Source organism: Balaenoptera borealis (genome assembly GCF_965194805.1).
Source record: "Balaenoptera borealis genome assembly, chromosome: X".
Taxonomy (NCBI): Eukaryota; Metazoa; Chordata; class Mammalia; order Artiodactyla; family Balaenopteridae; genus Balaenoptera; species Balaenoptera borealis.
In genome coordinates, this window is record NC_138881.1 from 60,061,397 (window position 1) to 60,075,341 (window position 13,945).

Consider the following 13,945-nt stretch of genomic DNA (forward strand, 5'->3'; position numbering starts at 1 on the left):
AGGACACCACTAAGTGAATGGCCCAACCACCACCTCCTGCTTCTCTGCCACAGAGCTGGAGGCTCAGGACCTGCTGGTATTAAATGGAGATGACTTGTACAGGCCAGTACAGGAGTTTGAGGATAACTTTCCACATAACTGCTGGTGCTACAGCTTGGGACGGTTACTGGCTGCCATTTCATCTCTTAAAAATTGCTCCGCATCTTCAATGGCAGCTCCAATCCAGGATCATCCTGGAGGCAGTAGCTACAGGAGCAGCTTCTGGCTGCCTGAGGAGGTGGTCTCATGACCACTTCTCCCCCCACCCCTCACTGCACCTCCTGCCCCACTTCGCCTCCTGGCCCTTGCCTTCCCCCAGCACTGTACCTTCACCCTCCGCATCCCTAGGCAGTCCCAGGAGCCTTGGTTGAACATTCATGCCCACTGGGCTAACTAGAGAAAGCCTGGTTAGCCTCCTAGCCCCAGGCTGCCCACAGACTGGTCAAGGAGAGGAGGGAAACACAGGAAAAAGCTGGCTAGTGGCCTAAGGGAGGAAGCGAGGCCCTGGCCATGGGAGGCAGTTTGTCCTGAGGTCATGAGGAAAGGCTTTGTGGAGAAAGAAAGTACCTCTTCCATTGCCCACCCTTACTGCAAATTCCTTTCCTCAGAGCGCTGTCTCAGCCTGTGTCTCCTCCTACTCTGCACCCTCTCCCCTGGCGGTCAAGGCCACACCCAGAGACCACCTCCAGAGGCCTGGCCTCCAAATCTCTACCTCCAGCTCAAACTAACATAGTCAACTGCTCCATCTCCACCTGAATATCACACGAGGGCCTCACACTCAGCTGAGCACATCTTCTTGTACCGCCCTCTGCCCCTGCAGAGAAGCCCTCCTTTCTCTTTTCCATTTTCTCTTGGTGACACCACCATCTCTCCAGGAACCCAAACTAGAAAACTGGGAGTCACCTCCTCTTTCTCCCTCACCTCACACTTACAATTTTCACTCATCCACCCACCCATCCATCCGTTCATTCAACAAATCTTTATTGTTGAGTCTTCCTCTGAGACCTGGCAGCCCCTCCTCTTATCCCACTGTCAATGTCTGAGTCCAGGCCTTTGTTATCTCTGGCCCGTTCCAGAACTAGGCTCCCTGCCTCCATATTTGCCCTTCTCCTGGCCATGCATAGCACAGCCCCCAGAATGATCTGCCCCTGCACTCCCCTGCTATGAAGCCAAGCCTTGCTAATTTGCAGAAGGGAGATCAGGATTGCTCCCAACATGTCCCAAGTGGCCCAGAGAATCATTTGCAGGTGGTATAGATAAAACTTTTTTCACCTTTCAGAGTTCTGGCTATATTTTAATGTGTATTAGGAAAAAATATAACTAGCAAATCCAACCTGTGGTTTCTCATATATTTTTTATTAGGGCACGATTAAGTGTTTTTAAAGTGAATCTGTTTTAATAAAATGGCTAAGTAAATAGTAGTATAGGTGCACTGAAATATTTGAGAATGTAAAGCAGGATTGCCTAAGGTTTGGGAAGCACCAGTTTCTAGGGTAAATTATATGTTCCTTAGCACAACTTAGAGACCTTCCATGATTGGACTCCGCCTACTTCTGTGGCCTTACCTCCTGTCACTTCCTGTTGAACTTGATGATCCAGCCATCTTGAATAACTTGTGGTTTCCCAAATACACCATGCCCATTCAACACGTCCATGCTTTCACAAGTGCACTTTTCTCTGCCTGGACCCCTGCCTCTAACCACCTATCTTCTCTTGGCAATTTCCTAGTCATCCTTCAAAACCCTGATTGGGTGTCACCTCTTCTTTAAAGCCTTACCTGACCGACCTCCTTCCTCCATACAAAATTAATTAACAGAGTTCATCCTTCCCTCCTCTGTACTAATTTGGGAACTTGTACATAATTTTATCATTGCTGGCATTGTCTTTTTTTTTTCAATGTGCTTTTCATCTGTCTTTTTAAAAATAAAGCCTTTTATTTTTAAGAGCAGTTTTAGGTTCACAGAAAAATTAAAAAGAAGGTATAGAGATTTCCCATATCCCCCCTACCCCCGCACATGCATAGTCTCCTGCATGATCAACATCCCCCACCAGAGTGGTACATTTGTTATAATTGATGAACCTACACTGACACATCATAATCACCCAAAGTCCATAGTTTACATTACGGTTCACTCTTGGCGTTGTACATTCTATGGGTTTGGACAAATGTATAATGACATGTATCCATCGTTATGGTATCATACAGAGTATTTTCACTGCCTTAAAAATCCTCTGTGCTCCACCTCCATCTCCCCTCCACCACCACCACCGCCAATCATTCTAGCAACCACTGATCATTATAATATTAACATAGCTTTGACTTTTCCAGAATGTCATATAGTTGGAATCATGCAGTATGTAGCCTTTTCAGATTGGTTTCCTTCAGGCATTGTCATTTTTATGGTTGTTATTACATGCTTATCTACCCTAGTAAAATGTGAGCTTTTCTAAGGCAAGGGCTAAAATTTGTTTACCAGAGGGTGGAGAAAAGCTGTTGACCAGGCCTTGGAAGGCTTGGGTTCTCATTTCTCTTGCCTGTGAACCAGCAGGGTGATCTTAGGCAAGTCATTCACCTCTGTTACCTCCATCCTTCAGCTATAAAAGCTATAAATCCTTAAAGGTGATCCTTAGCACACACACACACCACCCCACCCCTGCCAAGGGGGCTTGGGAAGATGTGGTGTGAGATGCTAGGAAGCTTTTAGAAAGTTGGGATTGCTTTTCAAATGATACAAGGGATTATGATTGCAGATGGGGGAACACCATGGGTCTTGCCCTGAGAATGGAAGCAGAAGTGAGCTTGGCATGTGTGGGGGACCGTGGGGAGCAGCCAGTGCAGCTACAAAGCAGGTGGAGATGGGGGGTGGGGGCAGGGTAGTCACAGCGTGTGGAAGCCCAACATGACCTTAGAGCATAGGTTGCTTTGACCCTGGAAAGACTTGTCTACCAGGCTCGTGAGTTGGAATTGATTTCCCCTCAACCTTCACACCTCCTTTCACCTCTTGAGTAAGTGTAGCCCTGTTGCCCTGTGAATCTGTATGGGGTGAGGGAAGATACATGCTAGTGCCACCCTAACTACACAGCATGTGCATACCTGTGCACATATGAACCATCTGTGTGAACCAGTATCCCACAGAGAAGAGACATGGAACCAATATCACACATCTACTGTATGCCAGCACTTTTTAAAATTGAAGTATAGTTGATTTACAATGTTGTGTTAATTACTGCTGTACAGCAAAGTGATTCAGTTATACATATATATACATTCTTTTTTTATATCTTTTCCATTATGGTTTATCATAAGATACTGAATATAGTTCTCTGTGCTATACAGTAGGACCTTGTTGTTTATCCATCCTGTATATAAATGCCAGCACATTTCCTCCACAACTTTACTTAACCCTCAGAACAACCTCCAGGCAGGGAGTGGTTTTTTTTGGGGGGGGGATTGTTTTTTGCAAAACGATAGAGAAACGTTTTATTTATTTTAATAATTAGCACATATTGCATTCAACTTCCCATTAGTATAGCTCCTATTTGTTCTGTGAAACAGTTTTCAAAAATGGTTTGCCTGGAGGTGAGATGACCAAGTCACAGTCTTGGACTTGATGAATCTCTCCTGGTAAATGATCCACACCAACTTTCACTGCTCCCTTCCCCCCACCACCCCCACTTCCCTCCTTCTCTATGTACCCCTCACTTCCCATCTGCCCCCTTCTCCCCTTCTCTCCCAGAATGCCTCTGACCTGTACTTGCTGGGGGTAACCTCTGCTCATGGGTAGTCTTGTCTCTGCTGGTCAGGCAGGGACTGTTGATGCCATTTTACAGAGGAGAAAACTGAGACTCAGGGGGTGAGCTCCTTCATGGTCTGATAACAAGGAAGTTGCAGAGCCAGGATTTGAGGCCAAGTCTTTCTGACTATCAAGCTTGTGCCCATTGTGCCATGCCATGTGCTTTTCAGCATCTTTGCATCTGTGACAGGAGTTAGTAACCCTGGGGATCGGTTATGGTGAAAGGAGGGTTCTGTGGTTCTGTGCTGGTAAGGCTAGCAGATCTCTATAGCAACAAGGACTGCAATTCCAAGCCTTGTAGAAGTCCCACCATATGTGTGTCTGATGACACGTTTGTGTTGTTGGAATAATTGAACTCATTTGAGGCTCCATGTTGGGTCCAGAAGCTAGAGCTGAGGATTCCTGAGATAGTGAGAAAGTGGGGGATTCTTGAATTTAAGCCCAAACCAGGTGTTAAGAGGGGCTTCCGATGCAGAGACAACTGGTATCATGCTTCTTTCCAACCCCTCTCTGCCTCACCAAGCAGCCACGCCGGCACTGTAAGCAAGGTGATCTGTGCTTCAAAATGGAAATGAGTCCACCATTCTCTCCTCTGTACCTAAACACAATGAAGAAATCATCTCATTGCGTTTGCCAGGCATTTTCATAGTTGACCTGGCCCTTTCATAGTCACAAGCTTATGGAACTCTCACAATCCTTGATTTCAGTATGATGGATGCTGAAGGGGCAGAGACTTATAAGGGAGTCAAATGGTGTCTATCCCCCTGGGGACCGTCTTCCCAAAGGCATAATTCCTAACCCAACTTAATGAGCCCATTGGAAGGTATGGAGGAAGTTGAAACCCTAGGCCACCAAACAAAATATTTCCTGGTGCTCCTCACCTCCCACAGCTGAGAGACATGTTGAAGGTAGAGGCATGGACCCAGGGCTTGAGGCCAATCGTGATACTCCCACATTCCTTGGGCCAGAACTAGAAGGAAGCAAAAAGCGGGTATAAAAAAAGTACAGTGACCACCCTACTGTCAAATAATAGGGGAATGGCTAAGTGAACCTGGTGCCGCCAACCTCACTGAAGTGAGGTGGAGCCGCCAAAGAGCTAATTATGAAGATAGTTGAGCAACACGGGCAATGCTCTTAGTAAAGTATAACATACAAAAGGCACGATACCAAATTTTATCTAGGCTGAGCTTTACAAACCCTGCAAAAAAGCATGTCTACACACGAGCGAGGGCTGGAAGGGAATTTGTGGAAAAAGCAAAACTTGATTTATTGTGGGTGGCAGGCTTATTGGTGATTTTTTCTTTTCCCTTAGACTTCCATTAATGTTGTTATAATGTTTGTGCAAAGAAAAATAAAAACCATTAACATATAGAACAATTACCCTGGCAAATCATTCTGTCAAGCTGAGAGACCAAATCATATCACGTCCCTGAGCCAGCAAATATACTTGAAAGACATAAATGCAAAAGTCGGCATCTCTTTTTATGGAGAGAAGCAGCCACAGGGAACGTGGAAATGTGCGGATTTAGTGTGGGAAACCTCAGGTTCGAATCCAAGCTCTGGCCTTTGCTTAGGGTCTTTGGAGGAAGTTATTTTACTCCTGTAGCCTCAGTTTCTTCATCTGTCATGAGAGGGTAATGATAATCACCACCACCACTTTACAGGGCTGTGGTGAGGAGCAAATGGCACAGCATGTTTTAAAGGGCTTTTTGTGTGAGGTGTAAAAATGCCACACAGTGTAAAGTCTCATCATGGTAGAGATACAAAGACTTGGAAACAAAAGTAATAGGTACTGTTTGCCACTGTCCCACCTCAGTTGACAGCAAAGCCAGGCTGGGCCTGTGCTGCTGGGTAGTTTCAGGTATCTTCTCTGATTGCAGGATGCCATTGAAATTTGATGAAGCAAGTGAAGCTTTCTGGTTTTAGCTATGGTTGGGGAATAACTGGGGCAATGTTGTAGGTTTTTCTCCTCTAAAATGCTTAAAATTCATGGAGAGATTAGAATCATTGATACAGAACATGGCGAAGAGTTCCACAGCTGCTTGGATTCTCAGCCAGACTTGGCCACGTACTAGCTGTAGGCCTTTAGGCAAGTGACCTAAGCTCTCGGAGTCTCCACTGCCTCCTTGGTCTGGTAGGATTCATAGTGTCTACCTCATAAGGTGGTTGTGAGGATGAAACCAGGTGCTGCGTGCAAAGCCCCTGGCACATGGTAAGCAAGGAGCATGAGTGTGCTGCCATCATTACTGCCTAAAACTGTCAGAGTAGGAGGGGTCTCTAGGGATCACCTGATTCTGAGCTTCTCAACAGGTGCCAAGAGGGGTGTGGAGGGAGTCCTGGGGGAGCACAGTGTGTATATATTATGATTTTTGCATGTCAACGTTAAAAAGTCTTCCATGGGAAAAGTAGACATTTTGTCTATCATGGTGGGACCCAGGTATTTTAAAAGGTGAGATATGCTTTTGGAAACCACTTATCTCCCACAAACCTTTCATTTTATAGACCCACACAAGTGCGGTTACCTAGCGGTTACCCACAGTTACCTAGCTACAGAGATGCGATTGATGTGGGTCACAGTCCAGCTGCTCTCCACCCCCGCTCCCCCCACCCACCGCTGTTACCAGTGCCCAAGAGATGTCCTCGTGGCCTCTGGGATTTCCTCATCACTCTGGTGGAGACACACTGTGCCACATTGGCCATGTGACCAAACTGGGAGAAAACAGACAAGGCTCTGACATGGAGAAGAGGCAAAAACGATGCTTGAGATGACAAGGAAGGATGTCCCTGGAAGGGAGTCTTGCATGCTGACAGGTCAGCTCTGCATCACCCCTGGGCAGTACTTCCAAACAATCTGGGCTGACATGGCCTCCCAAGTGCCATCTGCATCCCTGTCGAGTAAATGGTCTTTGATGAAACCTTCATCTCTCCCAACAGCAGATTTTCTATTTAACAATCTCCTGTCAAATTCTCCAAGAGTGCACATGGAGGGCTGTGGGGTCCCAGAAGCAGGTTGAGGCTCCCAATTGCTCCCTGCCATCCAAGTGCAGTGTGCTCTCTGCCTCTCGTTTCTGGCATCGGGGAAAGTGGCACAGAGCCACCTCTGTGAACTCCTTTTGTGGAATTTGTAGACCTGGAGGTTGGGGGATGGGGCAGGGGGGCACGGTTTGCTGGTTAGCCCCTTTAGGCTTGCCTTGGAGAAGATGTGCCCCTCTCCTGTGCCACACAGGAGATAAAAGGCACATACCATGTCTAGCATACTGCTCCTTTGAAATATTCTCACCCACCCAGCAGCCTGAAACGTTGCTCTTGCTTTGGGGACCTGGCTTTGGGGGCCTGGCTTCTGGGATTTCTGACTTTCGTGGCTTAGCTCCTCACACTTCTGCCCTTACTTTTGTTGTGGAACACGATGCTTACCCCGTCTCCTTTTCCAGACTCTTGACTACCCCTGCCCCTGTTCCATGGCTGTCTTCCTGGACATTTACCCCAACCTTTGGTTCTGTCACCAGCTCTTTCCTATTCTTTGGGTGCTTCAGGGCCTGGCTTGGGGGACAGGAGATGTCTACTCAAGGGAAAGGGCAAAAGGGGAAAGTTTGAGATCTCTTTCAGTGGCCACCCAAGCCAGAGTCCTGATCCAGAGAGCCCAAGGTCACACTGCTGGTTCTGAGGATGAAGACAGCCCCTTCCCCCACCATCATCAGGCCTCCAACCCCCCCAAATTGAAGTCTGTGTTGTGGAAACTGACACACACCAATCATTTCTCCACCCAGGGACAATAGTTTGCCCTGACTCCAGCCAGAAGAACTCAGAAACCTGAGTTGAGAAACAAAAGGCAGATATCGGCCGAGAGACTCTAATTGTGGAGTCTTCCCACTCCAAACAATGTGGCTCTGCTCATGCGTGGTGGTGGTTCCTATCACAGCAACAGCAGCCAGCTCCAGCCTAGAGGAGCCCAGGTGAGAAGCAGCTGCCAAGGGGGATGACAGAATCCAGCCTGTGCAAGACAGGCCAGGGATGATAGCTGATGGGAGACAAAGCCGAGGGCAGGACCACCAACATTTTTGAAGGGAGGCTCTCCTGAGCCTTAGGTGGACGTGCAGGAGAGATAGTAGAAGACACGGGCCAGCCCCAGCATAGCTTCTATCAAACTAGGCAGCATCCTGAGCACTTTGCAGATATTAACTCATTTGATCCACACAACAACCTGATGGTATAGGTACTTTTATTATCTTTTAAAGGGATGTATAGTTCAGAAACTGTAGTTTATATAACTAATCTATAGATTAGAAACTGAGGCTCAGAGAGGGTAAGTAACTTGTCCAAGGGCGCACAAGTGAGACTGGGATTCAAGTCCAGGCAGTAGGGCTCCCAAATCTGTCTTCTTAACCACTCTGCTACGCTGCCAACATAGGGGAGCTAAGAGAGTCAGGCCACTTTCCCCTCTACCCACTAGCTGGGCTAAGACTGGACTTCAGTCTCTACCAAGAACTAGGGTGATGATTCTCAGCCTGGGGAGATTTAAAACACTATCAACTCCTGGGCACCACCCCTGAGAAATTCTGGTTTAATTGGTCTGAGATGAAGTCCAGCCTGCAGGGGGTGTGGAGGGTAGGATGAGAGGCAATTTTTTTTTTAAAAGAGGGAACATATAGTTTTTTATTTTATTTATTTATTTATTTATTTTTATATTTATTTTTGGCTGTGTTGGGTCTTCGTTTCTGTGCGAGGGCTTTCTCTAGTTGCGTCAAGTAGGGGCCACTCTTCATCGCGGTGTGCGGGCCTCTCACTATCGCGGCCTCTCTTTTTGCGGATCACAGGCTCCAGACGCGCAGGCTCAGTAGTTGTGGCTCACGGGCCTAGTTGCTCCGTGGCATGTGGGATCTTCCCAGACCAGGGCTCGAACCCGTGTCCCCTGCATTGGCAGGCAGATTCTCAACCACTGCGCCACCAGGGAAGCCCGAGAGGCAATTTTGATGGAAGCTCCTCGACTTAAAAACACACAGCATGGGCTTCCCTGGTGGCGCAGTGGTTAAGAATCCGCCTGCCAATGCAGGGGACATGGGTTCGAGCCCTGGTCCGGGAAGATCCCACATGCCACGGAGCAGCTAAGCCCATGCGCCACAACTACTTAGCCTGCGCTCTAGAGCCCGTGAGCCACAACTACTGAGCCCACGTGCCACAACTACTGAAGCCCGCACACCTGGAGCCCATGCTCCACAATAAGAGAAGCCACTGCAATGAGAAGCCCACGCACCACAACGAAGAGTAGCCCCCCTCGCCACAACTAGAGAAAGCCCACATGCAGCAATGAGGACCGAATGCAGCCAAAAATAAATAAAATAAAAATAAATAAATTTATTTTAAAAACCCAGCAATCTTGACACAAAAATAATAAACAAACATATATATCTATATATAAAACACACACACACACACACACACACACACACACACACACACAGCATCTCTCCCATCTTGACAAACATCTAATTCCCAGCCGTAGCTCTGCCTCTCCCTCTAACTATGGCTCTCTTTCGTCTCTAACCACAGCCAGACTCCCTGAGGTGTCTCCCCTTCCCTGCCGTTTCCCTCCTTAACCTGTTGTCATCTGGCCTCTGGAAGCTGGCCTTGCCAAGCTACCCTTTCGATGTTGCAACAGTGCATATTCACTGCTTGATCCTCAGCCTACTTAAATTCTTGAATGCGATTGATGATGTCAATAGGTCCTTGCTCCTAGAAGCTAACCTTCTACCAACCTTGGGGGCACAACCCATTGTCCTTACCTGGAAATTTCACGTCAGTCTTTTTAGATGGGTTTTTGTCCCAAGCCACACAAATATGTTCTGAGGGTGGAGCCTCCAGAGACCCACAGCCCTGCCCTCGAGGAGCTGAGAGTCTTGTCAGCACAAGAGGGGCTCAGCATCCTTGTACTTGAGGCAACAAGGTGGTTCCTCCAGTGGAGACCCCCAACTCCCTCCCTCAAGCTGCTTCCCTGTCTCTTTGCATCTCTGGCAAAAATGGAAAAGAGAACAAAGCTCTGGCTAGGTCTTCACTCTGTGAGAAAGAACCCACGATGCCTCTCTTCCAGTTAAAAGCTGGTTACTGGGACAGGGCGCCGTCCGTCCGCCTGTGCTCCTTTTGCCAGGTATGGTCATGGAGTCCCTCTGCAATGAGCTTCTGGCGCACATAGCTTATTTCCCAGGACCTTGTTTTTCTAAACACACAGAAACAAATTTGAACAAGGTATGTTTTAAAGCCAGCAATTCTCTCCTGCTTTGTGTCCTGGGAAATAGGCTTTGCTAGAATTTGCAACGCTGATTCTAGGATGCTGGCAGGGTGGAGGTGGGAGAAGCAATGAGGAAGGGCAGCAGGATCCTCCACTTGATGCTATGGAGAGCAAAGTTGGACTCTGAGTCTCACCATTCTCTGGCTGTTGGACCTTGTGAAAGCCCCTTTCCCTCTTGGAGCCCCAGTTTCTTCCCCAGTTACTGGGGCTCGTAATCATTAGCTCCTCTGTCTGTGGCGAGGATGCTGGGACACGACCGTTATGTGCTGGAGGCGTGATCCTCTGCCAGAGTAGGCACTCGCTAGGAGTTGGGGAAACTGAATTGAATTGTGTTCGGCCATAGTGCACAGCCTTGTTCCAGGCCAAGAGAGAAAGTGTGTGTGTTCAAGAGAGGCTTGCAAAAAACAAGGCCTATCTCTCCGCACGTCTCTCCTCTGGGAAGGAAGGGGCCCGCGCGGTGACAATAGACCAGGGGCGCTGACTCAGACAGCCAGTTCCTGCTCATTTCCCCTCACTGTAGGACAGCAGCCGAGCGGGAGGTCAGCCCTCCGTGTGGCTCTGATTCGGGCCTTTGGCCGAGAACCTTTCCTAGAGAAAGACAGCACCAACTCACAGACAGGTCTCGCTGTGACGGGACGGACTGGACCACTGTGGCTGTGGGCAGGCAAGTGGGGGCAGGCAAGTGGGGGCAGCGGGGAGTGGAAAAGGAGAGAGAGGGAACTCACTCTTTGAATCCTGCTTCGCCTTCCCTGGGCTGGGCAGCCTGGGAACAACTTTACGGGCAACAGAGCATGTGACCGATAGGGCCAAACTGACCCAGCCAGGGTGCTGGGAAACGGGGTTCAGGAAGAGTCCCTGGGTGTCCGCTGAGGAGCCTGGGGACGGGATTCAGAACAGCGTGGAGCCCCTCGGCTCCCTGCCCTCAGTGTGGGCTCACCACACGCTTCTCCCTTGCATGAGGAGTTGCTGGATGTGGAGTCTTGGTCGTCCACACCGCTAGGATGGAGAGAGCCGAGGCTATCACCCTCTTCTGGAGCCGGGGAGGTGAGTCGGAGGAGGAGCAGGGTCGCATGCTCAGCAGAGGGGGCGTGGGGAGGAATCGGGGCTCGCTGAGGGGGAGGGTCGTGCACTCAGAGCTGTCCTGAGGCAGCCTGGGCCTCTTGGGGGGAAGATGGGTTCCTTTAGTGCTAGAGGCATGCGAGGAGGGGCAGGATAACCGCTTGGCAGAGGGGCTATAAAAGGAATTCAAAATTGGGTGGCTCTGGAGGAGGAGAGGGTGGATGTGATCACATCCCAACCCTGATAATCTGGGATTCTAGAGGGAGAAGAAAAGTGACTGAAGAATTATGTGTATGTGTCAGCAATACTATCTCTCATTTTCTATAAATCGACTTAACATGCTCTCTGAAGCCTTGTCCCTTGCATGGTGGAAAATGCCTTTTCAGTCAATCTCGGGGCTTTACCCACCTCCTGGACTCCTGCTAAAATGCTGATTTTTTTGCACTACCAAAGCATGCGGACGGGAGGGGGCAGGAAAGGGGTGCCTATCACTGGTCATCTGTCAACACAGGTTACTGCCAAGGGACCAAGTGCTTTCTAAGCGCAGTTCAAGCCAGACCTCCTGGCAGTAGGCTGGAATCAAGTTCAGGGTCCTGAGCCACACCAGGGGACCCCTCTTTGGTTTGTGTGAAGAGGATGTTGCCTGCCCTTGACAATGTACTGGAAGCTCTAGTTACGGCCACAGAGGTAGCTGGCAGGAACAAGGGTTGGTCCTCGGTGGTAGGCTCAAAAGGAGTTTATGAGCTAAAGGAGTTTGAAAAGCAGAGTGATGGCACTGAGAACTGAATACTGTGAGGACTACGTGCTGTTTGGCATGGAGAAGAAGCAGGGGAAAGTGGTCTTTGGTCTTCAGGTCTTTGAGGGTCTGTCACAGGGTAAAGGGAATAGATGTGGGCTGAGGGGGGCTCAGGAGGCAGAGCTGTGTGACCTGTGGACAAGGAGGAACTCTCTAACAGACTCTCCATGGGCTGCCTTACGAAGGAGTAAGGAGTCTGGGTGTCTTTGGGAAGTAACAGAGCGAGCCCTAGAGAAGACAAGGGCAAGTGAGAGCTGGTCTTCTTCCAAGGAGGGAGGGGTGGAGGGAGGGAGGCACCAGGGGCACCTGGCCTGCAGGGCCGGCCCCATCCTGCACTGGGTTCTCTCCTCCCATTCCTCTGGTCCAGCACTCCCATCTCCCTCCCTGCTGCTGGGCTCCCTGCTTCCACTCTTGTCCCTCTCCAACCCATTCTCCACTCAGCAACCAGAGTGAGACCTTATAAAACAGCCCCGGCTGCTAAAAATCTTCCAGTGGCCGCCCACCGCCCACTGGTGCAAGTCCAGATTTATTTCTCTTCTCTATTGCCTCCTTTCTACTCTCTAAAAACAGAGCAGAGATAAGATCGTTTCTCACTCTAACGCAACTCTGACATTTCATAAATCTATGTCCTAGACAGCTGGAAAGGGCTATATTTAACCTTCCGCCTTGTAGTTTATAATGGAGGGACTTGCTTAAGGCGCTGCCTTCTAACGCCGCCACAGGAGACTAGCGCCTTTTCTTTGTTCTCTGCGAAGCCACAGCCAGCCTTTCCCTCCAGCGGGTGCAGGCCACTTGCCCCAGAGCACCCACCATCCCCTCTGTCTCTCGGTGAGAGAGGTCCCCGTCCCACCCCCTGTAGTGTGCCCCCTCAGCTTTCTTATCTGCAAATACCTGAAAGACTGCTTATGAACCCCATAGCCCAATAAGTGGGACAGCAGGTGAGCACAAGAATAGATCAGAGGACAGGCTGCAAGGGGTCGGCTGGGCTAGGGGAGGGAGCCAGGAGAGAAGAAAATGTCTTGTCAGGGGTCTGGTTGTGGCCATAGAAGGGGGGAAGGGAGTAATGCTGAGTAATGTGCTGGACCCTGTATATGATACTTTGCATACGTTGCCTTGTGCGATCCTCACAGCATTCCTAGGAGGTAGGTACTAATAGTACCCGCATCATCTCCAGAGAGGAGATGGGCTCAGAGCAGTTCAGTGACTTTACCCAAAGTCAGACACAGCTAGAAAGTGACAACCAGGATTGAGCCCAGGCCTGTCAAACTCCAAAGCCCGGTGGTGAACAGTATGGAGGTTCCTTAAAAAACTAAAAATAGAATTACCATATGACCCAGCAATCCCACTACTGGGCATATACCCAGAGAAAACCATAATTCAAAAAGACACATGCACCCCAATGTTCATTGCGGCACTATTTACAATAGCCAGGTCATGGAAGCAACCTAAATGCCCATTGACAGACGAATGGATAAAGAAGATGTGGTATATATATATACAATGCAATATTACTCAGCCATAAAAAGGAACGAAATTGGGTCATTTGTAGAGACGTGGATGGATCTAGAGGCTGTCATACAGAGTGAAGTAAGTCAGAAAGAGAAGAACAAGTATCATATATTAACGCATATATGTGGAACCTAGAAAAATGGTACAGATGAACCAGTTTGCAGGGCAGAAATAGACACAGATGTAGAGAACAAACATATGGACACCAGGGGGGGAAAGTGGCAGGGGGGCTGGTGGTGGGATGAATTGGGAGATTTGGATTGACATATATACACTAATATGTATAAAATAGATAACTAATAAGAACCTGCTGTATAAAAAAATAAATAAAATAAAATTCAAAAATTCAAAAAAAAGAAAGCCCGGTGGCTTTGCCCAGTCCCGGGACACCTCTGGCTGTGTCGGTACTGCCCTTTGGGGCAGTTCTCCCTCATTTCCTTGGGTATCTTTTGCAAATGCTTGAGC

General features: G+C 48.8%; 1 protein-coding gene across 6 annotated transcripts in view; it reads left to right on the forward strand.

Moving 5' to 3' along the window:
* NHSL2 (NHS like 2) overlaps positions 1 to 13,945 on the forward strand; it is a 283,564-nt gene that overhangs the window by 192,742 nt on the left and 76,877 nt on the right. The window contains exon 1 of one of the 6 annotated variants that reach the window (XM_082377041.1): positions 11,002 to 11,160. The exons of the other annotated variants lie outside the window; for them this stretch is intronic. Coding sequence (XP_082233167.1) covers positions 11,118 to 11,160 — 43 coding nt within the window. The 5' untranslated portion in view covers positions 11,002 to 11,117. Of the gene's footprint in view, positions 1 to 11,001; positions 11,161 to 13,945 lie in introns of those variants that run through there. 6 annotated transcript variants of the gene reach the window in all.